Here is a 23,744-nt window from a genome sequence, read left to right as displayed (position 1 = left end):
CTCCCAGTTTCTAACTTGTCTTTTCATTCTCTCCTCAGGGTATTAGGCAAAAAAAAAAAAAAAAAAGTAGTTTTGATGAAGTCTAGTTTATTAATGTTTTCTTTTATGAGTCATGTTTTTCGTGTCAGGTCTAAGAATGTATTGAAATGAGAGTGTTAGTTGCTCAGTCATGTCTGACTGTTGCGACCCCTGTGGACTGTAGCCAGCCAGGCTCCTCTGTCCATGGAATTCTCCAGGCAAGAATACTGGAGTTGGTAGTCATTCCCTTCTCCAGGGGATCTTCCTGACCCAGGGAGCGAGCCCGTCTCCTGCATTGCAGGCAGAATCTTTACCATCTAAGCCACCAAGGAAGCCCAAGAATTTATTGTCTAGCTCTATATCCAAAAGATTTTATCCTATATTTTTTTCTAATAGTTTTCTAATTTTATATTTTAAATTTAAGACTAGAGTCTCTTTGGGGGCTAATACTAGTTTCAGATGTAAGGTTTAGGTCATAGTTCTTTTTTTTTTTTTTTTTAATTTTTGGCCAGTGGATGCCCAAGTCCTCCAAATCATTTAGTTACTGAATTGCTTTGGTATGCTTGTGAATATTTAATTGGTCATATTTGCAAGGGTCTATTTATTGGTTCTCTATTCTGTTGTATTAATCTATGTGTTCAGCACTTTGCCAATATTGTATAATAACCTTAAAAATACAGTAAGACTTATCATATAAAATGATTCTTCCCGATTTTCTCTTCTTTTTCAAGGTTGTTTTGTTATCCTAGGGCCTATATCTTTCCATTTGAATTCAGAAATAAGTTTGTCTATAGTCTATGTCTATGAAAATCCTGCTGGATTTTGAAAAAAAGTTGCATAAAACCTATAGATCGCTTTGAGACAAACTGATATTTTACTACCAATTAAGTCTTCAATGGACTGGTTCAAAATTGAGAAAGGAGTATACCAAGGCTGTATATTGTCACCTTAGCTTATTTAACTTGAGTACATCAGGCAAAATGCCAGACTGGATGAACTACAAGCTGGAGTCAAGATTTCCAGGAGACATATCAACAACCTCAGATATGCAGATGATACCACCTTAATGGCAGAAAGCAAAGAGGAACTAAAGAGCTATTTGATGAGGGTGAAAGAGGAAAATGAAAAAGCTGGCCTAAAACTCAAAATTCACAAAACTAAGATCCTGGCAACCGATCTCATCACTTCATGGCAAATAGATGGGGAGAAAATGGAAACAGTGGCAAATTTTATTTCTTGGCCTCCAAAATCACTGCAGACAGTGACTGCAGCCATGAAATTAAAAGACATTTGCTCCTGGGAAGAAAAGCTGAGAAACCTAGACAGCATATTAAAAAGCAGAGACATCACTTTGCCGACAAAGGTCTGTATAGTCAAAGTTATGTTTTTTCCAGTAGTCATGTATGGATTATATGAGTTGGATCATAATAAAGGATGAGCACCAAAGAATTGATGCTTTTGAATTGTGGTGCCAGAGAAGACTCTTGAGAGTCCCTTGGACAACAAGGAGATCAAACCAGTCAATCCTAAAGGAGATCAACCCTGAGTATTCACTGTAAAGACTGATGCTGAAGCTGATGCTCCAAACTTTGGCCACCTGATGCAATGAGCCAACTCAATGAAAAAGACTCTGATATTCTGAAAGATAGAGGTCAGGAAGAGAAGGGAGTGACTGAGGATGAGATGGCCTGGATGGCATCACCAACTCAGTGGACATGAGTTTGAGCAAACTCAGGAAAACAGTGAGGGACAGGCAAGCTGGGCATGCTGCAGCCCATGGGATCGCAAAGAGTTGGACACAACTTAGTGACTGAACAACAGCAACAACAAAGCCTTCAAATCCACAAGTACAGTCTTCAGCTCCATTTATCTAGTTTTGTTTCATTTTTTCATTGGCATTTTAAAATTTCAGCATTCATATCCTGAAAATGCTTAAGTTTTGTACATAAGTATTTCATTTCTTAGGAATGATTATAGATACTATTGTGTTTTTCATTTGTTTCTAAATGGCAACCCACTCCAGTACTCTTGCCTGGAGAATCCCATGGACGGAGGAGCCTGGTGGGCTACAGTCCACGGGGTTGCAAAGAGTCGGACACGACTGAGGGACTTCACATTCACATTCACATTCACTATTAGTATATAAAATCTGACTAATTTTTTGTGTCTTGGACTTGTATCCTGTAATCTTGCTGGGCTCACTCATTAATTCTAGGAGACTTTTCTTTTTTATATTTGGGGGAGGCAGTGACATAACTATATTATATGACTGTGATTACCATTAGGAGTTTGGGTGGTATACTGAGAGTAAAGGAGAAGTCATTAAAATATTTTATCAAAGGAGTGACCAGATCACACTTTGGATTGGGATAATCCCTCTGGTTATAAGATAAAGAATGAATCAAAATAAATTTACAGAGGAAGAATCAGTAAGTCTCAAATCATGTAGATGTGTTTCTGTGTAATTTTACAAGCTTGTTCCTACATGATGTTTGAATGATTAATTCAATCAGTAGTTATTTCCACTGATGTGTTAGAAACTGATTCATTCCATTCCTTGACTTTCTGCTAGCACCAGTAGGAAAGTGTCAATGGACTTGTCATCACTTAGACGTTCCAGAATAATTGCTGTTATTTTCAATTTTATTTCCATAGAGCAGTGATGGAAGAAAACTATTTATTTGACTTCTCTTGTGGCCCAGTGGTTAAGAATCTGCCTGCCAAGACAGGGGACACAGGTTTGATCCCTGGTCTGGGAGGATTCCATGTGCCTTGTGGCAACAAATCCTGTGCACCATAATTATTGAGCCCTGGTGCCCTAGAGCCCACTTTCTGCAACAAGATAAGCCACTGCAGTGAGAAGCCCACACACCACAACTAGAGAGTAGCCCCCATACTGCAACTAGAGAGGAGCCTATCCTGTGAAACTAGTAATTGTATTTATTTTTCATGTGAAGAAACTCTGCTTTGAGTGGCTCTTTAATTTATAAAGTTCATAGCTAAAAGAAGGAATGTATGCTTTAGATACATGGCTTGAAAACTAGTTTCTGAAAGAATACTAAGTCAATTAGGGTCACAATTTGACTCAAACATCATTTGTAAGCTAATCACATCAAGTTTATCAATACAAAAATCTACCGGGGTCCAGCCCCAGTTGGATCCAGGGTATCCGAAGCATGGACGGCAAGGTGAGAGAGATGTATAGATATAGAGAGAGATAAGGAAAGAATTTGCAGTTAAGAGAATAGAGGAGAGAAAGAGGCTGATATTCCTTGGTTTATGCAGAAAGCCAATAAAGTCTCAGACAAGAAACTTGCTCTGTTCATGTAGGCCACAGGGGCCCTCTCAAATAGCGGAAGGTGCCCCCACCTTGGGCACCTTCTCGAGTGGGTCTTAGAAGCCCAGGCAAAAAAGTGAACACAGACAGCCTCTTCGTTCCAAGGGATCAGCCTGAAAAAGAGAGGGAGGGAGAGGGAGAAAGAGAGAGAGAAAGAAAGCACGACATGGAGGAGGCCAAGCTTGTGCAAAAACCCCATAACTTTATTTTCAAAAGGTGCTTATATACCCTAAGTTTTACGTAATGGAAGATGCAGAGTCATACAGGTGCAGCAGTCCTGACCCTTATCGATACCAGGCTTTCTTTCTGCATACCTTTCCGTATACAAAAGGTCTCAGGTGATTTACATTATCTTCTGGCCAAGAGGCCTGTTAACATTTTATGGCTCTTTTCCTTGATAGATGTTTAGTTCACTTCAGTTCAGTCACTCAGTCGTGTCCGACTCTTTGCAATCCCATGAATCGCAGCATGCCAGGCCTCCCTATCCATCACCAACTCCCGGAGTTCACTCAGACTCATGTCCATCGAGTCTGTGATGCCATCCAGCCATCTCATCCTCTGTCATCCCCTTCTCCTCCTGCCCCCAATCCCTCCCAGCATCAGAGTCTTTTCCAATGAGTCAACTCTTCTCATGAGGTGGCCAAAGTACTGGAGTTTCAGCTTTAGCATCATTCCTTCCAAAGAAATCCCAGGGTTGATCTCCTTCAGGATGGAGTGATTGGATCCCCTTGCAGTCGAAGGGGCTCTCAAGAGTATTTCTTATATATTGTATAAAAAATGTATGCAATATATAAAAATAAATACAAAACTAAATATTATCAAATTTGCATAGAATTACAAGAATTACAAAGCCTCATGTTCTGCAGTCTCTGCCATGCCAAGCCAAGTGATTACAGTCGTGCCCAACTCTTTGCGATCCCATCAGGCTCCTCTGTCCATGGGATTCTCCAGGCAAGAATAATGAAGTACGTTGCCATTTTCTTCTCCAGTTCTGCAGTGCATGGGGTCGTAAAATGTCGGACACTTCAAGAAGAAACTGATAAGACAAACATCATACGATATTGCCTATACATGGAATCTAAAAAACGGTACAAATGAACTGATCTACAAAACAGAAATAGAGTCACAGGTGTATAAATCAAACTTCTGGTTACCTGGTGGTAAAGAAGTGGAGAGGGATAAATTGAGAGATTGAGATTGATGTATACACACAACTCTCTACAAAAAAGATAATTGTTAAGGACATACTATATTGCACAGGGAACATTACCCTATATTGTGTGAATTCTTATAGGGGAAATAGTCTATAAAAGAGTGCACACATGTACATGCATAGCTAATTCACTCAGCTGTATACCTGAAATTAATACAATTTTTATTGTAGTTGTAAATCAAAATTTTTTTATAAAAGAAGAAACTGAGAAATATACAAGTGAGATGGGAGAAATGGAAGTATTGGATTGGCCAAAAAGTTCATTCACGTTTTTCCATTCCATAAGATCTTATGGAAAAACTAGAAGAAACTTTTTGGCCAACCCAATAACACAGAAAGAGAGAATGCATTATAAATTACTATTTCATCCTTTTGGGGACTCATCAGTACAGTGTAGCTAATGCTGTAAAAATTTAAAACATTTTGTTTCTTAAAACTCAATAATATGTAACAGTTCTGAGATTTAGTAGAAGTATTTAACTATTTGTGATTTAAGTGGGATAAAACCAGGATGTTTTAAATCTAGTAAAGTTAAATAAAAAATTGATATTTATATACATTTATTTAGCACACTGTAATTATAAACATGAATACTGAGAATAAGTGTAAAATGCTTTTTTTCAGTGTTTCTAATTCTACTGTTTTAAAATACAAAATCTAAAAGAAATGTAGTCCTGGTAATTAAAAAAAAAAAATTATTTGGCTGTACCACATGTTAGTCATGGCACATGGGATCTTCAATTTTCCTTGCAGCATGTGGAATCTTTTCTTTTCTTTTTTGCCAATTTCTGTGATTTTTTTTCTTTTTTCTGCTTTTTGTGGTAAAGAGTTGTTGTTGTTGTTGTTTTTCCATTGGAGTATAATCCCACATGGTGCAACTAAAGATTTCATGTGCTGTAGAGCTGATTCACTTTGTTGTACAGCATGTGGGAATCTTTAGTTGCAGCGCAAGGGACCTTCTAGTTGTGGCATGTGGGATCTAGTTCCTTGACCAGGGGTCAAACCCAGACCCCTTGCATTGGGAGCATGGAGTCTTAGCCACTGGACCACCAGGGAGTCCTTAGTCTTAGTGCTTTTGAAAATTTCCCTATATATTTGTAACTGATAGTAAGAGAATTTTGAATATGTTAACCAGTTATAAATTTCTCATTATCATTTTGCATGGGTTCAACTATCATAGTTATTTTTATGGTCCCAAGTGTGCAAAGAAAAGTGCTGTCTGTCTAACAAAAGAGGAATTCATTCATATTTTGTTGTTTGGTCGCTAAGTCATGTCCAAATCTTTGTGACCCCATGGACAGCAGAACGTCAGGCTTCTCTATCCATTCACAATTATCAGGTTCAAATATAAGTATCAACTTATATTATTCAACCCCTGGAGGAGGACATAGAAACCTTCTCTAGAATTCTTGCCTGGAGAATCCCATAGACAGAAGAGCCTGGTGGGCTACTGTCCATAGGGTCACAAAGAGTCAGACACGACTGAAGCAACTTAGCACATACAATATTTAACACTTAGAATTATGCTCTTTCAAATCCCTATATCATTCAAGAATAGCTTACTTCTTCGCTGTTAGCAAATATTATAAATGAATTTTGATGATAAATTTTCGGCAGATCAGGCAGTACAGCAGCAACTGTATATAGTAATTCATAATGCATCTCTTGGAAATGGTGTGTGAAATTCCCTAAAAAGGTCTTGAAGTATTTAAGGATATGGAGACATTACCATTTGTCTTGCTGCAAATCCAATTTCTACTTCCATATTTCCTGCCACTACTAATTCCAGTCATACTCAGGTAGGCATATTCCCCAACACCTCCTATGACAGGCCTAAAACCAAACACAAAAATATTAAAAAGCATGGGTTGGACATCTGCATTCCTTCCTCCTCATATTCTTCCACAGCTCTACTCCAGGTATTTTCAATGTGAACCAGAGAAAAGTGAAATTCTGTCTTCATATGGCTTCTTAATATAAGATACATACATCATTTTTGTATTTAGTTCCTTATATACTCTCAAACTCCCTACTTGAATATCAGAAGATTATCATCACCCATCCAAAATCCAGTTATGTTGTTGACCAGTTATTTAGCGTTTGCTGTTGCGGCCAAGTGAACTGCCGCCATGAGTGGCTGCCGCTGCTGCTGCTAAGTCGCTTCAGTCGTGTCCGACTCTGTGCGACCCCATGGACTGCAGCCTACCAGGCTCCTCCATCCATGGGATTTCCCAGGCAAGAGTACTGGAGTGGGTTGCCATTGCCTTCTCCGGCCATGAGTGGAGATAAAATAAATTTTCATATATTGAAATATAGGGAAGTCATTCTGGCTTATACATGAGTAAACTTGAATTTTAGGCCACCTATAACAGCCTGTTTGTGGCCTAGCAAACATATATTGTACTTTTGCTTTAATGACTAAAGAAAAGGGCACACTGATCAGAAGTAAAAAAAAGTCCATGTTAAAAATAAAGATTAAAAGTCTCTCTTCTGGGGACACTAGTCCTGGTCCTCCTTCAATGATAAGACTGCCTTCCCAGGTGCCAAGGCCATACTGACCCGCTCTGTATGTGCTGGTCTGTTTTTTTCATCTGGGTTCATGTTGATGTATGGCAAAACCAATACAATATTGTAAAGTAATTAACCTCCAATTAAATAAATTTATATTTAAAAAAAAAGAAATATCCTTGAAATCTTGAAGGAATGTGACCCTGACTTGTTTAATGTTCTCTCTTCTGACAAAACATAAAACTGGGCTAGAAACCCTGTTTCTATGAGGCAGTTTCTCAGAGTAATCTGGGATGTGGGCTTCCAGGCTAGTCCTCAGCTTGGCTCAAATAAAACTCTTTTCTATTCTTTTATTTTTGATCATTTATTAATTATTTTCATTGGCCTTCAATGAAGATGATTTTCAGTGTTCTCCTGACCTGTTTCATAAACGTGTGAAAATAAAATTATGTACTTACTAGTAAATTATTAAATGGGCTTGGCTTTGATTGAGGGAAGCTATTGCCCCTTTTTATTCTGTCTCCTCCAGTGTAATGGTTACAGTTAATACTTCTCCACTGAAGTGTTCAGAATCCAAGATGTGTTACTAAGTTTCTTCCAGGGATAAATTATCACAGGAGGGATTCCCTCTGGGTTCCTGACAACATTCTTTTTAGGAATAAACACAGCAGCTGGCAGAGTGGACTAAGGGTCTGTGGATACCAATTCTTCAGTGGCTTTCCAAGACTATAGGACCCCAGAGTACCTCAGCTGTTCTCTCTACATTCTAAATATGGATTTCAGCACAGCTTAAGTCAGTGGGTGAATGCAGAACTATGTCTAATGTCATCCTTATGCTAAAGATTTCAATTGAAAACACGATATGTAAACTTTTCCCAAAGGCACTGCTAATAAACAGAAGATTATACAAAGGATTTCTATTTCTTACATCATAGTGCAGGAAACCTTCCATGATATTAAATTTACATTCCCATATATACAATTCACACCCATAACTATATAGACTAGAAGGCAGTCTAAAAACTTACGAGGCATTATATTTAGAGTTGTCTGTCCACTTCCAAGCATGATGTGATGATTCTCTGCTAAGGCCAATCCAATGGTCAGAAGGGCCTTTGTATCTTTTCAGAAAGTTCTATTATAAAACACAGAAAGCAAAAACACTTGTCTCCTTTATTTTACCCTTGAGTCCTCTTCCCCCCTAGCCTTCTCTCTTTGGATGACAGCCTAGTAAGATTGAGAAGCTTAGACATTGAAGGGAGAAGACTAGTCCCCAGTTCTCAGCTTAAGTCACTCAAATGTCTCTGACCCTAAATTACGTTAAAGTGATCACACATCTCAATTTGACCGGGAAAGTCCCAGGTTATGGCTGTGGTTCCAACATACTATTGTCACTTTCACTCCCCAAAATGTCCCAACTTGGATGATAAATTACATGATCACCATACTTCTTTTTTACAATGGGAACAATATATCTAATTTGAAGATTAACTATGAGGATTACATGAGAGAATGTGTCCAAATCGTCTCACAGGGTTCCAGGCAGAGAACATACCCAAGAAATATCAGGCACTAATATGCACTCCAAGCCCCCAAGTCTGCCTGGAATGAGAGCCTTCCTCTTCTTTCAGCTGTCACCCTGTGCGGCCTATAGCCTTCTCAGGGGCTAAGTATTTAACAAAGAACATGGTGCAAAAATGTTCCTTACCAGCTCCTCCTCCGTTTCAAACTGAGCAAGAACAGCTCCCAGTGAAATACAGGATGTCTGACTGAATGTCCAATTCTTTGATTTTTCAGAAAAATAAAAACACTTATTCCCAAATCCAATCCACCCTTCTGGGCAAGTGGCATACAGAACTTGTAAGTCTGTCGCTCTGCTTCTCACTAAAAGTTGGGCAGACACAGTGAAGCACAACATATAAATTTTCTCATCCCTTTTATCTATTTTTCCACTTACCATCCTGAGGTTAGTCTTTTTTTATACATGTATGTATTAATATATACATATATACATGTGTGTACATGTATATGTAGGTACAGTATAACTAAATTCCAAAATGAGGGGTTTGAAGAAAAGCATGCCAAAGAACAGCTAGACTTGTACTTTTATGGCCTTGGCTAATAACCTTTTGCTCTTCTCAAAATCTGAACAGGGGCTATTTTCTATAGGTAGACAGACTCTTAGAAATGTTTTCCAAGCCCAAATTTGTCTGTTTTTTTCAAATGAATAGTTTTCTTTTTTATGTATTTTGGCACCATCAATTACATAATTTTCTCTCATTTTACTTCCAGGAACATATTCTCAAGTGCATTTCTAATGCCTCTTAGAATGCTATCAGCCTTAGTCATTTATAAAACACCAACTGTTACTCAATACTTGGAAATGTGATTGCACTTCACTTCACTGCTTGCCAAAACAACGACTCTCTTGAGGTCGTTTTTTCTTTTTGGTTTCCGGGAAAATGGAATATTGAGATCTGTGATCACTTGCTGAGTACAAACTAGTGGCAGTTGCTTTTCCCAAGTGATTTTATTATATTGAGGATTTGCTTTAGAATAGAATGTTCTACAAAAGCTATTATGTTAATAAATATACACATTACATGATTCTCAATGTAGCAGTCAAAATATTATTCTACAATGAAATTCAGATCATGGCATTCCTCTCCTACAATTTCCCTCTTTCTGATACCCCCTACTGCACTCAGATTAAAAGCCAGAGTTTTTACCTGACTCATTAGGCTGTGACATCTCTGACCCCCAGCCCGTTACTCTTCCTCATTCTCAACTTGCTTCAGCTGTAGAAGCCTCCGTGCTGTTCCTCAAACCTACCAGGAGATTCCTCCTTTCATTCTACTTGTTTCTGCCCTCTGGAATGCTTTCCCCACAAACCCAATGGCTTCTTCATCTCCTTCAAGTTTGCTGAAAAGTCGTTTTCTCAAGGAGGCTTGCGCTGGACACTTACATTCAACTCAATATTTTACCCTATATTATAACATCTGCATCTTCCTGCTATTAATAGAATAGGAGTGTTTTGTTCACTAATACACCTCAAGCATTTCACACGCCCTGGCACATAATGGAGCTCAATAAATATTTATTGACAATGTGAATGTGCAAGGAACATGGTACGGTTTGGAGAACAGGTAACTCACCTGCCGCAAGAGTGGAAAGGGTCACCACATTTAGAGCCACAAGTACAAAGATAACCAGGATGCAGCAGCAAAGCTTGGCAGGTGTAGCAGGAGAGGCAATTGCTAGGCATTTCTTTTGGAGATCTTTACCTGTAAATACAAATGTCAGAATGTCAATCTCATGGAGGTATTAGAAAGAAAAACTTAAATTTATCACAGAATCAATATGTAAAGTCAGCTGCACCTCACCTCCCCTATTGCCAAACTCTCACAAAAGGTCCATGTCCAGGAGAGATGACCACAGCCCAAAAGCAACTAGAGAGAAGCTTTTTACCCTGGAGAGTCTTCCAGTTATTGGAAGAAGAGCTAATAAGAGAGTAAGAAACAAAAAGAGTAGAAATCAGAATGAAAACAAAACATATAAACAATCCAGATTTACCTCCTTAAATAACAAATAGAAATTCTGAGGAGAGCATTAGAAAATTAATCACTATAATTCATCATATTAACAGAATAAGAGAAGAGAAATGGATATGACCATGTTGGTAAGTATGACATAAAATATGTCATAAAACGTAACAGCCTTCCAAAGTAACAAAGCCCAACAAATTATGAACTGAACTTTCACTTTTCGTAGAAATAGTACAGCTAACGTGATACTTAATGGTGAAAAAGTGAAGGCCTTCTTCCAAAGGTCAGGAACAAGGCAAGGATGTCTGTTCTCACCAATCCAATTTAACATTTTACTAGGGTTTCTATGAGTGCCAATAAGGCAAGAAAAGTAAATAAGGCAAAAGTTTAAAAGGCAAAGAGATTAGAAAGAAGTGAAACTGTTTCAAGAAGTCACAGCCACTCTCCTCCCAGTAGAAATATCAATTTGAAAATTATCTGTGCATTAAAATACCTTCCCCAGAGCCAAGGAGCACCAGGTACACCCACCCCCTGCCTCATCCCAGCTCCTGTGTACTCTAGCAATTCCAGGCAGACAATGCAGCCTTCGACAGCTTCCACCCAGGGCTTCCTGTGGGCTCCTGTCTCCCCCTTGCACCTGCCAACCCCAGCAGCTCCAGGTGGGGCTCCTGTGACACTTGGCTCCTAGTGAACTCCTGGGGACCAGGCCCCCAAAACCCTTCCCTCAGGACTGGGCAGTCCAGCACAGAGATAGACCCATTCCCCATGGGAAAAGGGGAGTAAGACAGCACCTGCCTTCACTACACATCCCAGATCTGCCTTTCCCAGCCGTCTGACTCCTGCAGCCCTGTATGACTCCCTGCAAACTCACCAACCAAGGCCCCCTCCTCCCAGGTGCCTGCCAGCTCCAGTGACCCAAGTGAGTCCTGTGACACCAGGTTCCCAGCAGGCTTCTGGGAGCTAAGGCCTCCTTTCACCCCAGTGACTGCTGACTCTAGCAGCCCTAGGCAGCTCCTGTGACTTCCCTGCTGGCTGCCACCAATCAAGAAACCAACATAACTAGTCATTAGGGAAACAGTAAAATACAGTGAGCTGCCACAATATGTGCATCAAAGTGGTAGGTTAAACAAAATAACTGACAGGGAAAAAAAAGATACAAATGGAATTCTAATGAATTGTTGGAAATATAACTATATAGCCACTTTGGAAAACAGCTTGGCAGTTAGGTGTGGTGACCATATCCTTACAATATGCCCTAGCAATGTAAGAATCCCTTGGTGTCTATGCAGAGGAATGAAAACTTCCATTTACACAGAAACCTAGACTTGAATATTTATATTAACTTTATTCATTATCGGGCTTCCCTCGTGGTTCAGCTGGTAAAGAATCCACCTGTAAATGCGGGAGACCTGGATTCAATCCCTGGCTTGGAAAGATCCCCTGGAGAAGGGAAAGGCTACCCACTCCAGGATTCTGGCCTGCAGAATTCAATGGAGTGTGTAGCCCATGGGGTCACAAAGAGTCAGACACAACTGAGTGGCTTTCGCTTTACCTTTTTATTCATCATCACCAAAACTGGCAACAATTCAAATATCCTTCAGCTGATAGAAAGATTAAATAAATACCACTTGGTAATATGAGAAAAGAAAAACTTGACTTTATATTCACAACTGCTCATTTCTTCTTTTTCTTTGGCTTGCTAAATTTTAGTGAGGCTCACTCTCCCCCCAAAACTCCCAAACTCTGGCTTGCCTGAAAATGTAAACAAGCTCTTAAAAGAGAAGTGAGATGCATCATAGCTCACGTGTGACCATGAGTTCTAACTTCAGGATATCACCTACTCTTTACATTTCATGCTCTCTGTCCCCACAAGTGTCCAACCCACTTCTTGACCTATTTATAAAATGAGAACCTTTTTTAGAGCATTCTTCCTATTGCAGGAGTCCTTGTAAATAATATCTCTCCCTCTTAACACTACGCTATTGATAACACGGTACAATATGGATGAATTTCAAATGCATGAGGCTTAGTGAAACAAGTCAGACCCCCTCGACATTCTTCTAAAGAAAGAGTATAAGAGAAGATAACAGATCAGTTTTTATTAAAGGGTGGACAGAGAGGAAAGCAATGTTTACAAAGGTGTGGGTGCGGGTGGAACTGTTCTTTGTAATGATTGTGATGTGGCTACAAAACCATATGTATTTGTCAAAACTAGAAGTGTATACCAAAAGAATGACTTAAAAAATTTTATTTCTAATTGAAGGATAGTTGTTTTACAATGTTGTGCTGGTTTCTGCTATACAACAGCATGAATCAGCTATAATATACATATATCCTCTCCCTCTTGAGCCTCCTCCCACCCTCCCATCCCACCCCTCTAGATCATTACAGAGCCCTGACCAAAGTAAGACCCTCATGCTGGGAAAGATTGAAGGCAGAAGGAGAAGGGGATGACAGAGGTTGAGATGGTTGGATGGCATCACCGACTCGATGGATATGAGTTTGAGCTAGCTCTGGGACTTAGTGATGGACAAGGAACCCCCATGCTGCAATCCATGGGTTCACAGAGTCAGACAAGACTGAGTAACTGAGTTGAACTGAATAGGCAAATATATAATTTAGCATTAGAATTTTTTTTATAATTTTTCTCCATGGTATTTGCCAATAACTTATGAATTATTATTTGCTTTCAAGTATATTGTTTCAAGTGTATTTTTAGATGATTTTGATATTGTTGTCCATGGAGTTGAAAGAGCACTGGTGAGGAATTTAAGGAATCCTAGAAAGAATTTTGTCTCTATCACCATCTGCTTGTGTGGACTTGAACAAGTTATTCTGTCTGTTAGTATTTTAACTGGTCACTATTTTTCAAATCTTAGTAGCAGAATGAACAATGGTCTCAAAAGCTTCACAGTTATATTAAATTCTAAATATAATTGTCCTCACAGCGATGAGCAAAGTCTTTCCTGAATTTATGATGAGTAGTGCATGCGTGGTTAGTGTTAGTGGGGTGGGGACAGGTTAGAAACATAATATTTATTTCTTCTTCCTCTTTCTTACTTAATTGTTCCCCTTCTTTCTTACTTTAGAGAGATCAGTTAGTACTCTTGCCTGGAAAATCCCATGGATGGAGGAGCCTGGTAGGCTCCAGTCCATGGGGTGGCTGAGAGTTGGGCACAACTGAGCATCTTCACTTTCACTTTTCACTTTCATGCATTGGAGAAGGAAATGGCAACCCACTCCAGTATTCTTGCCTGGAGAATCCCAGGGACAGAGGAGCCTAATGGGCTGCTGTCTAGGGTCGCACAGAGTCGGACACGACTGAAGCGACTTAGCAGCAGCAGCAGCAGTTCCGTTAATGTGCTCAATGCCTTGGCAACAAATTCGAGATAAATGCTTGTATTTTCATGAAACTTCCAAACCTTGGGATGATAGTCTAGCTGACTGTTCCACAAGAGAATCCAGTCTGCTGATTACTCAAGATCAGGAAGAATTGGTAAATAAATAAGTAAAATACTTTAATACAACTTAGCACTGACTTCTAGCCATATCAAGATCTTTGTGCAGATGGAAATATCAACCTTGACTTCAAGAAGTTCACAATCTGAGAGACTAAATAGACATGAAAACAAAATAAGTATAATTTAATGAATACAAAAATATAAACATAAACATTTGTATATATTAATATATAAATGAACAAATAGAAGTATCACAAATAAGGATTAATTAACTCCAAGAGGGAGTCAGAAAAGGCCTCATAGAAGAGGTGATACTTGAACTGGGTTTCAGAGGATGAGCATAAGAATGCAAACCAGCAACAGACAAACAGGTATAATATTCAGTCATTTCTTCTGTTTCATTTACAGAGACTCATACAAAATCTGATAAACAAAGAAGCAATTCTGTTTTGGATTGGATTAAATTTTACGTTATCAGAGAAGAACTGGAAGTGGATAAATGGATCCTTTTTAAACTCTACTATGTGAGTATTAGATAAGCTAATTTGAATATTCAATTTGCTTCCCACTAGCTATCCATTTTGCAGATGGTAGTCCATCTCTCTCAGTTTGTCCTACTCGCCTTCCCCTGCGTCTCTATTCCTGCTCTGCAAATACATTCATCAGTACCACTTTTCCATATATATGCATTAATATATGAGATCCAAACCAGTCCATCCTAAAGGAGACCAGTCCTGGATGTTCATTGGAAGGACTGATGCTGAGGCTGAAACTCCAATACATTGGCCACCTCATACGAAGAATTGACTCATTGGAAAAGACCCTGATGCTGGGAGGGATTGGGGGCAGGAGGAGAAGGGGACGGCAGAGGATGAGATGGCTGGATGCCATCACCGACTCAATACACATGAGTCTGGGTGAACTCCAGGAGTTGGTGATGGACAAGGAGGCCTGACGTGCTGCGATTCATGGGGTCGCAAAGAGTCAGACACGACTGAGTGACTGAACTGAACTGAATGATGCTTGCTTTTTAAATTTATTTATTTATATTAATTGGAGCATAATTACTGGTCTACTGGTTTTAACTTTTAGTTTCATGTCCTAGAAAACTTATTTAACTTACAGGGACAGTTTAAATTTAAAAGAAAATAGATTTCACCTTTGCGCTGCTCAAGTAGTTTCACCTACGTGGCTTAGCTAGTAAACCATTAATATTTGGCAAGAACTTTTGCTTTCATTAAGCATTAAGCATGAGCCCTGTGTTTCAGGAACTTCAATATCTTATTGTCTCAGATAAAAAGTAAAGTTCAGGGAGAGGGAAGAATGGAAGAAGAAAGAAGGAAATGCAAATTTTTAGCAGAAAATAGAAGTTCAGTAAAAGCTATAAAAAGTATTCTTTCTACTGGACTGAAGAACAAACATGCATAAGCTATGTTCTTTCTCTTTACATCAAATTTAATATAAACTAAAAAGGCTAAAGAATTTGCTGGTGGATAGATTTAAGTCCAATTCCTACTTTCAAACTCTACATCTGCTTTTAAATTACCAAAGACTAAAATTTTTAAAAATAGAAACTGAATTACAAAGGATCTATATACGAATAGTCTCAGTTTTTGCAGGTAACTTTTTAAATGTCAATAATTATTCATGATTTTATCAAACAAAGTCTCTTTAGAGAACAATAAGAAATTAATTCTCAGCTCCCAAGTTGCACTAGTAGTAAAGAACCCACCCGCCAGTGCAGGAGACATTAGAGACACGGGTTTGATCCCTGGGTCCAGAAGATCCCCTGGAGGAGGACATGGCAACCCACTCCAGTATTCTTGCCTTTAGACTCCCAGAAACAGAAGAGACTGGTGTCTTCTTCCAGGGGATTTTCCAGACAAGAATACTGGAGAGGGTTGCCATTTCCTTCTCCAGGGAATCTTCCTGACCCAGGGATCAAACTTCGGTTTCCCACATGCAGGCAGACTCTATACTATCTGAGCCACCAGGAAATCCCTTAATTTGACTAAAATGGTTATGTTTAAAAGATGCTCATTTCATTTTTATGATCACTTCTGAAAATTTCTGGTAAGACACATTATATAAACTACTTTGGTAATGTATTCTAAATAGTATGATATAATGCTTAGCTGAAGATGTGCTATAATCAAAAGTCCAGAGAATGAAAAAAAAGAGAGAGAACACAGAAGTACACCAGAGCCCATGAGACAGAGAGAGACATAAAGCAAGAGAGAGACAGTGCATGCATGCTCAGTCATTTCAGTCATGTCTGACTCTTTGTGACCGCATGGCCTATAGACTACCAGGCTCCACTGTCCATGTGATTCTCCAGGCAAGAATACTGGGGTGGGTTGCCAGGCCCTACTCCAGAGGATCTTCCTCACCCAGTGATCAAACCTGCATCTCCTGAATTGTAGGCAGATTCTTTACCCACTGAACCACTTGGGAAAGCTGGAGAAAGCCAGAGGGAGAGACAAAAGGGAAAGTCATTTGAACACATAAATGAGCCTCAATAGATTTCATCTGAAACACTTAATGATATCACTGAAAATCACATTTACCCTTAATTCCAAAAGAAAATTGTTCAGGACAGTTTTGTGCCCAAGGGTAAGAAAATATATATTTGTTTAGATTTTTTTTTGAACACAAAATTGTGATGTTTTCTCATATTTCTTCCAGAAAATGTGACAACTCATTCAAAGGCCAGATCAAAAGTCACTTCACAAGTAAAGCCATCACCAATTCCCTAGGTTTTATTAAATACCTTGTAGTACAAATCACATCAAATTGTAGTAACTCATTTGTCTGTCCCTGACATGATGAAGCCCTGCAGGCAGAGTCTAAATACAATTCATCTTTGTAGCTCTGTGTCTAACAAATAACAGATTCCAAATATATTATTATTAGTTTCAAACAGACTACAGCATAGGTGTCATGGTTAATTTTTTTTTTAACATATACATGTGTTTATTCTTTTTCAAATTCTTTTCCCACTCAGGTTGTTACATAATATTGAGCAGAGTTCCCTATGCTATATAGGAGGTATGGGTAACTTTTATTAGTTTATACATTACAAAAGTATTGGTGTCTGTTTGCCATCACTCTGGGATATAATCATCTGTTATTTAACATCATAATGTGAGTTGCCAGAATGCAAGTAGCCGGCAACCTGGAGAAAATACGAAGAGTAATTGAAAACAAAACCCAGAGACCATTTTTCTCTTAACCTCCTATAACATAATTCACTGTGTAGTAATATTTAAGTAACATATCCAGTAGCAGAATAACTAACATAACAATTACACACCTGCCTTCTCACCCACCTCTAGTCCCTCAAAACATCTCTCCTTCTATGGAGGTTAACTGTAAAGTACTGATACCTCTGAAGCACAATTTCTGCTATGCTGTCAGTGATCAGTAGTATAAGAACTCCCCTCCCCAGCTCCTGTTTTGTTTTGTCAAAGTTTATCAATTTTACCTTACCAGATCTCCACTCCTCCAAGTTCGCTCTATAGGTAGGGTCTGTCTCTAAGAACTTTAAAGACATCTCTGTTGTTGTCCTGTTTCCGTTTGAAAAAAGGAATTTGGTGGTACCTTTTCTCAGTAGTTGCAAAGCAGGAAATGTGAACTGAAAGAAACTTCTGTTAACATTTGACTGAAAAGGAAGCTAGCAACCTCTCAGTTTAGACTCCACCTCTCGTTGCAAAAGAGCCTCTTGATGAAAGTGAGTGAAAAAGCTGGCTTAAAATTCAACACTCAAAAATCTAAGATTATGGCGTCCAGTCCCATTATTTCATGGCAAATAGATGGGGAAACAATGGAAACAGTGACAGACTTTATTATCTTGGGCTCCAAAATCATTGCAGAGGTGACTGCAGCCATGAAATTCAAAGATGCTTCCTCCTTGGAAGAAAAGCTATGACCAACCTAGACAGCATATTAAAAAGCAGAGACGTTACTTTGCCAACAAAGGTCCATCTAGTCAAAGCTGTGTTTCTTCCAGTAGTCATGTATGGATGTGAGAGTTGGACTATAAAGAAAGTTGAGTGCCAAAGAACTGATGCATTTGAACTGTGGTGTTGGATAAGACTCTTGAGAGTCCCTTGGACGGCAAGATCAAACCAGTCAATCCTAAAGGAAATCAGTCCTGAACACTCGTTGGAAGGACTGTTGCTGAAGCTACAATACTGTGGCCATGTGATGTGAAGAACTTACTCATTGGAAAAGACCCTGATGATGGGTCTTTTCAGAAGGCAAAAGGGGACAGGGGTGCCAGAGGATAAGATGGTCAGATAGTATCACTGACTCAATGAACATGAATCTGAGCAAACTCTGGAGGATAATGGAGGACAGAGGAGCCTGGTGTGCTACAGTCCTTGAGGTTACAAAGAGTTGGACGTGACTTAGCAACTGAACAGCATCATGTCACTATGTCACTGGGTGCTGACCTTCCAAAAATGTACATGTTTTTGTTGTTCAGTCACTCAGTCATGTCCAACTCTTTGTGACCCCATGGACTACAACACGCCAGGTTTCCCTATCCTTCACCATCTCCTGGAGCTTGCTCAAACTCATGTCTGTTGAATCAGTGATGTCATCCAACCATCTCATCCCCTTCTCCTCCTGCCTTCAATCTTTCCCAGAATCAAGGTCTTTTCCAGTGACTTGACTCTTCACATCAGGTGGCCATGTTTAGAGTCATCTCTTGTGCTGTTGGAAATGTACATGAGGCAGGAGCTAAATGGACCCGGGGCTGTACAGCTGGACTTTGTCCCCTGTGGATAGATACCCCAAGATAAAGAGGAGGAGGAGCTGAGCCCTGCCCAGATATGAGATAGCGCTTTTCTCATTTTCAAGGTCCAGAGGACCTTTCCAAGAATACACCTGCAACAAGGCTCTTTGTAGATCAAAAAGGGAGTAATGTCAACCTGTCCACAGGCCTCTTCACTAGAACCCATCTTGGCTAAGAAATGTGGGTACACACATGGGAGGACACTGATATATACCAAATACGGCATCAGAATCAGCTAAAGCAAGACGTTTGGCCAAAGGAAACCCAGAAGAAAATCACATAAAAGTGATTCGAACTACAAGGACCTGACGCTTTGGGCTTGCCAGTGTGTGCCTACGCACGTGTACTCTTTTCCCTCCTAATAAATGTTTCACTTGTTTCACTAGTTTTGGTTTCTCTGTGGAAATTCATTTTCTGGAAATGAATCCTAATGGCCAGGATTCAGCACTCAGCCTGACTTCAATCTCTGGCCAGAAACCAAAGTCCTGTTTCAAGTCCCTGCAGGTTGAGGCCACCCAAGCTCAGACATGTCTTCACAAAAACCTTTGTCTTTCTCTGTTTGTGAAAAAATAACAATAACAAGGAGACCTTAGAGGTAGCACAGCCTCAAGATAAAAGAAACTTATGGCCCTGAATTTCCATGTGGAAGAAAGCTGTGTTCTAACTAAAAACACCTATATTTCACAGCTACATGAGTGTTAAGTAAATATACACTGTGCTATCAACAAAATTTAGGTTATCTATTGTAGCAGCTGTGTAATGTATCTAGTCAGAGTGGCAGCCTCATTTTTTCCATAATTTTTTGCATTGCTAATCACTTCTTATCCAGTCACCAAATATCTGCAGATTGTTACTACTATGGTAGGTGCTGAGAAACAAAAGCTCTGCAAATTCTGATGAAGAGGATGAAGCAGGCACCTGGGTCTTGTGTGGGAGAGGTCTGGATGGATTTTCCAGAATGGCTGAGGCAAGGTTAATATCTTCTCTGGTGTCTAGTAAAGACAGGAACATTTTAAAAGATCACGATTTATAGTACCACCGAAAACCTGACAGAGCTAAGAGCAATGACAAATTGAAATTATAATAGAGTGATCATTATAATTATAATGTAATGGTCAGCATACAAAAATGGAGTTGGAAGGCAAGGGTCCGATTTCAGAATTCAAGAACTAGAACTTCTTTGTATCTTCGTATTGTGCCACACAGAAGGACAGAGCAACACCTGCCGATTTCTGTGGCCTCATGGGACCCCGAGAAATCTTGTCTCCCTAAAGATCTCTCTCCCTCCCTTCCCTGTGTTCGTGCAACAAGTTCTTGCTTAACACACTTCACTTCTCATCAACTGAAGTTTTAATGCTTGAGAAACAAGTTCTGTAATGAACACATGGCTTCTTGCATTTAAAAAAATAAACTTCCTCCTTTTATTTTTAAGTGCGTCAGTCACAACTCAGAGCTTCCTGCATCTGTGTCTCCAAGCTGGGGCTCTAACAATCCAGCCAAAAAATGCCTCTGCTCAATCAGGTCTTTGTTTCTGAAATTTCAGTTAATAAAAGCAATACATTATGAAAATGGTGACACACTTAACCTGCTTGACACCAGGAAGGGAACTTTTTTTTTTTTTTTAAACACACCCTTATTCTGCCACCAGGAGCTTAATGCTCTTCAGACAAAGCGGAAAGACAAGTCTCCCCAAGAACACTGGGACCTTTGTGTTTCTGGAAAGGAGCGGAATTCAGGCCAGTTCCAAAGGGATCTCAACTTTTCAATTAAGATACAATTCTGGGAGTGAGGCAGATGGAGACATAAAAAGGGGAAAGACCCTGAACCAGGTCAGTAAGAACACCTGCTGCCCTCTCTCAGCCTTTCAAAGCCCTTAATCCCTAGAGCACAGAGCTTACTCTAAGGAATCTCCCAGTCACCCACTAAAGTTCTGCAAACTCCTATGAAGAGGGCAGCTTAGGCGCACAGCCATCTGGAGAGAAATCAAGTCAAATATTTTTCAAATCATGCAACCAGGCCAGATGTGCACCCCGTATCGGGACAGCCCTGGGGAGTTTGCAACCTGCTTGAGACCAAGAAGGCAGTTTCTTCTTTCTCTTCTCCTCTCGGTAGTGGTTTCTTTTTCACTATGGCTTTGCTCTGGACCAGAGGTGGCCAAACAGGGGGATGTAGTGACTCAGGGCTGCGACCGCTGTGCTCTCCCAGCGCTTCCAGCGACCGCTGCGCTCTCCCAGCGCTTCCAGCTTACCTGTGGGGTGACCACATCCCTCTCCATCCGAGGCTGTCTCCCACATTCAGGTCCCAACCGTCTACCAAGGTCTAAGAGAGACACCGGATGCAGGGCGTAGGAAATTATGCCCATAGAGCAGATGGTACCCCAGATGGTACTAGATATGCTCCCTCCTCACCACCCTCCACCTTCCGCACTCCACCCTAGATGTTACGCCCCACTTCCTGTGTTTCATTTCTCAGGATGTTGAGGCAGAAAAGGAAGTCAGAACACTTGTAAACAGGATGCCTGCCGTTGAAGAGTCTTTGGCTCCTTTCCAACCCACCAAACGCCTGATGGAGACCTGGTGGACTAACGGTGCATGTAAGAGGACAGTCCTCTGCTCAGGCTGTCTGCCACACTGGGTCCCTTCCTAGCAGGGAGAAAGTCTGCATAAATCTCCACAGCCTGCTAGTCTGCCTGGCCTAGCAGAGATGGGGACAAGGCTCTGTCTGTCTCTCTGAGGTTCAACCTGTGGTAACCAAGACCCCTGAGAACAGAAACCCTGTGGTGTGTAGCCACCCACACACAAACCTCCTCTAAAAGGTGTTGATCTGTGGCTTGTTAGCACCACTGTTCTCAGGAGATCATACACAGATCAAAACCCCAGGCTAATATGTTCTGAGGCTACAAAATGAGGAAAGGTTATAAAGGCCAAAAACTACAAGGTTATATAAATGGTCAGGAATTAGGATTAGAGTTGGGAAGAAATAAGAATGCTTGTTTAAACAGGAGTTGTTTGGGGTTCAAAATGGTTACACATTTGCAGGTGCAGGAGGGAGGCGCTTTGAAACTGTGTTTGCACCTGGCGCTGCCTGCAGATACTATTTTGAAAATGTCTGGTGATGGTCTTGAGTTTGATATAATTCAGAAAGTTTAAGTTCTCAGTGATGCGTCTGCAAGTTCTCAGATGCAAGATTGCATCTGAAACTACCTCCACCTAAGGCCATCTGGCTCCATTTTGTATGTGTGAACTACAGTTACTCCATTTTTATTTTTGAAATATCTTAAATACATAATCAGGCTGCCCTGGTGGCTCTGTGATGAAGAACCTGCCTGACAATGCAGGAGAAGCAGGTTCAATCCCCAGTCCAGGAAGTTCCTTTGGTGAAGAAAATGGCAACCCAGTCCAGTATTCTTGCTGGGGAAATCCCATGGACAGAGGAGCCTGGTGGGCTACAGTCCATGCGGTGGCAAAAGAATTGGACAGGACTTAACGACTAAACAACTGCAGTACTTTGGCCACCTCATGCAAAGAGTTGACGTGAGTCTGAGTGAACTCCAGGAGTTGGTGATGGATAGGGAGGCCTGGTGTGCTGCGATTCATGGGGTCGCAAAGAGTCGGACACGACTGAGCGACTGAACTGAGCTGAACTGGCGACTAAACAACAGCAGCAGCAAATATATCATCACCTGTCTACATTACCAGTTTTTGGACTTTTGTGGGGTGATAAGATTTCAACCCTGAGGATCTGCTACAGTGAGATTGGTCCAGTTGGAACAGAGTTTACAAACAGATTCTTAAAACAAGACAGTAATGGCAGAAATCAGTCTTTGATGAACAAAAATTTTTTTCCTGGTGAATTATTTTGATCCTTGAAATGATTTAGAAGTTTCACCAAGTGGTGACAATAAAAAGCTGACTCTTTAGAAGATAGTTTGTCAGTCTCTTATTAAATTAATATACTTGCCAGGTGATCCAACAGTCTCACTTTGGGGCATTTACAGAAATGAGTTGAAAACTGATGTTTATGCAAACTTACACAGGTGTGTTTATAGCAGCTGTATTTATGATTGCCAAAACTTGGAAGCAACCAAGATGCCTGTTAATATATAAATGGCTAAACACACTGTAGACTCTCCAAACAATGGCATAATGTTCAGGGACTTTAAGAAAAGTTCTCAACTGAAGAAAAAAAAAAACATAAAAAGAACCTTTTATGCAGGTTGTTAAGTGAAAGAAGGCAATCTGATAAATCTATGTACTGTAAAATTGCAACAATTTGACACTTACATAAAGGTAAAACTATGGAGATGTTGAAAAGACATGTCTGAAGGGCCAAGGTGGAGAGATTGGGAGGGATGAATGGGGGAGGCCAGGGGGTTTTTAAGACAATGAAACTACACTCTGTGATTCTGTAATGACGGATTTAAAACTACTAGGTGGTGTTTGGGGGAATTCTCAAGATCTCTAGTTCTTTATGTCTCAGCACAGAAAGAATCCAGTGAGAGGCAAAGTGATAGATAAGAAGTGATTTATTAGAATAGGAGGTTTGTGAGGTTAACAAGTGGATGGATGAGAGGGTGCTGTGCCTGAGAACTTAGTGAGCTATCAGTTCAGTTCAGTTCAGTCACTCAGTCGTGTCCAACTCTTTGCGACCCCATGAATCACAGCACGCCAGGCCTCCGTGTCCATCACCAACTCCCAGAGTTCACTCAGACTCACGTCCATCGACACAGTGATGCCATCCAGCCATCTCATCCTCTGTCGTCCCCTTCTCCTCCTGGTCCCAATCCCTCCCAGCATCAGAGTCTTTTCCATTGAGTCAACTCTTTGCATGAGGTGAGCTATAGTTTTATATTAATAATCAAAGG

At 40.2% G+C, this 23,744-nt stretch overlaps 2 protein-coding genes across 8 annotated transcripts in view; one reads left to right on the top strand and one right to left on the bottom strand.

Annotated features, from left to right (window-relative positions):
- The window catches only part of LOC120858817 (C-type lectin domain family 2 member D11-like), a 39,234-nt gene extending 17,983 nt beyond the window's left edge, over positions 1-21,251 (bottom strand). Inside the window, exons 1-6 of one of the 7 annotated variants that reach the window (XM_040235144.1) lie at positions 17,572-17,837; positions 10,232-10,360; positions 8,785-8,960; positions 8,105-8,211; positions 6,298-6,401; positions 4,100-4,391 (exon numbers count right to left, since the gene is read on the bottom strand). In XM_040235144.1, the coding sequence (XP_040091078.1) occupies positions 4,381-4,391; positions 6,298-6,401; positions 8,105-8,211; positions 8,785-8,960; positions 10,232-10,360; positions 17,572-17,635 (591 nt within the window). In that variant the 5' untranslated portion in view covers positions 17,636-17,837 and the 3' untranslated portion in view covers positions 4,100-4,380. Of the gene's footprint in view, positions 1-1,357; positions 1,525-4,099; positions 4,392-6,119; positions 6,402-8,102; positions 8,212-8,784; positions 8,961-10,231; positions 10,361-10,459; positions 10,577-17,571; positions 17,840-20,778; positions 20,891-21,128 lie in introns of those variants that run through there. The other 6 variants (XR_005719946.1, XM_040235145.1, XM_040235146.1 and 3 more) reach the window with 6 other exon arrangements.
- On the top strand, positions 13,565-14,688 carry LOC120858833 (killer cell lectin-like receptor subfamily B member 1). Its single transcript, XM_040235173.1, has 3 exons — positions 13,565-13,719; positions 13,972-14,117; positions 14,491-14,688. Exons 2-3 carry the CDS (start codon positions 13,980-13,982, stop codon positions 14,608-14,610), a joined length of 258 nt encoding a protein of 85 aa, XP_040091107.1. The 5' UTR covers positions 13,565-13,719; positions 13,972-13,979; the 3' UTR covers positions 14,611-14,688.
- Positions 21,252-23,744: the final 2,493 nt, after the last annotated feature.

The sequence above is a fragment of the Oryx dammah genome, unplaced genomic scaffold (assembly GCF_014754425.2).
Source record: "Oryx dammah isolate SB20612 unplaced genomic scaffold, SCBI_Odam_1.1 HiC_scaffold_29, whole genome shotgun sequence".
In the NCBI taxonomy this organism is placed as follows: domain Eukaryota; kingdom Metazoa; phylum Chordata; class Mammalia; order Artiodactyla; family Bovidae; genus Oryx; species Oryx dammah.
The sequence above is the reverse complement of the archived record's forward strand: the minus strand, read 5'-3'. Positions and strand labels throughout refer to the sequence as shown.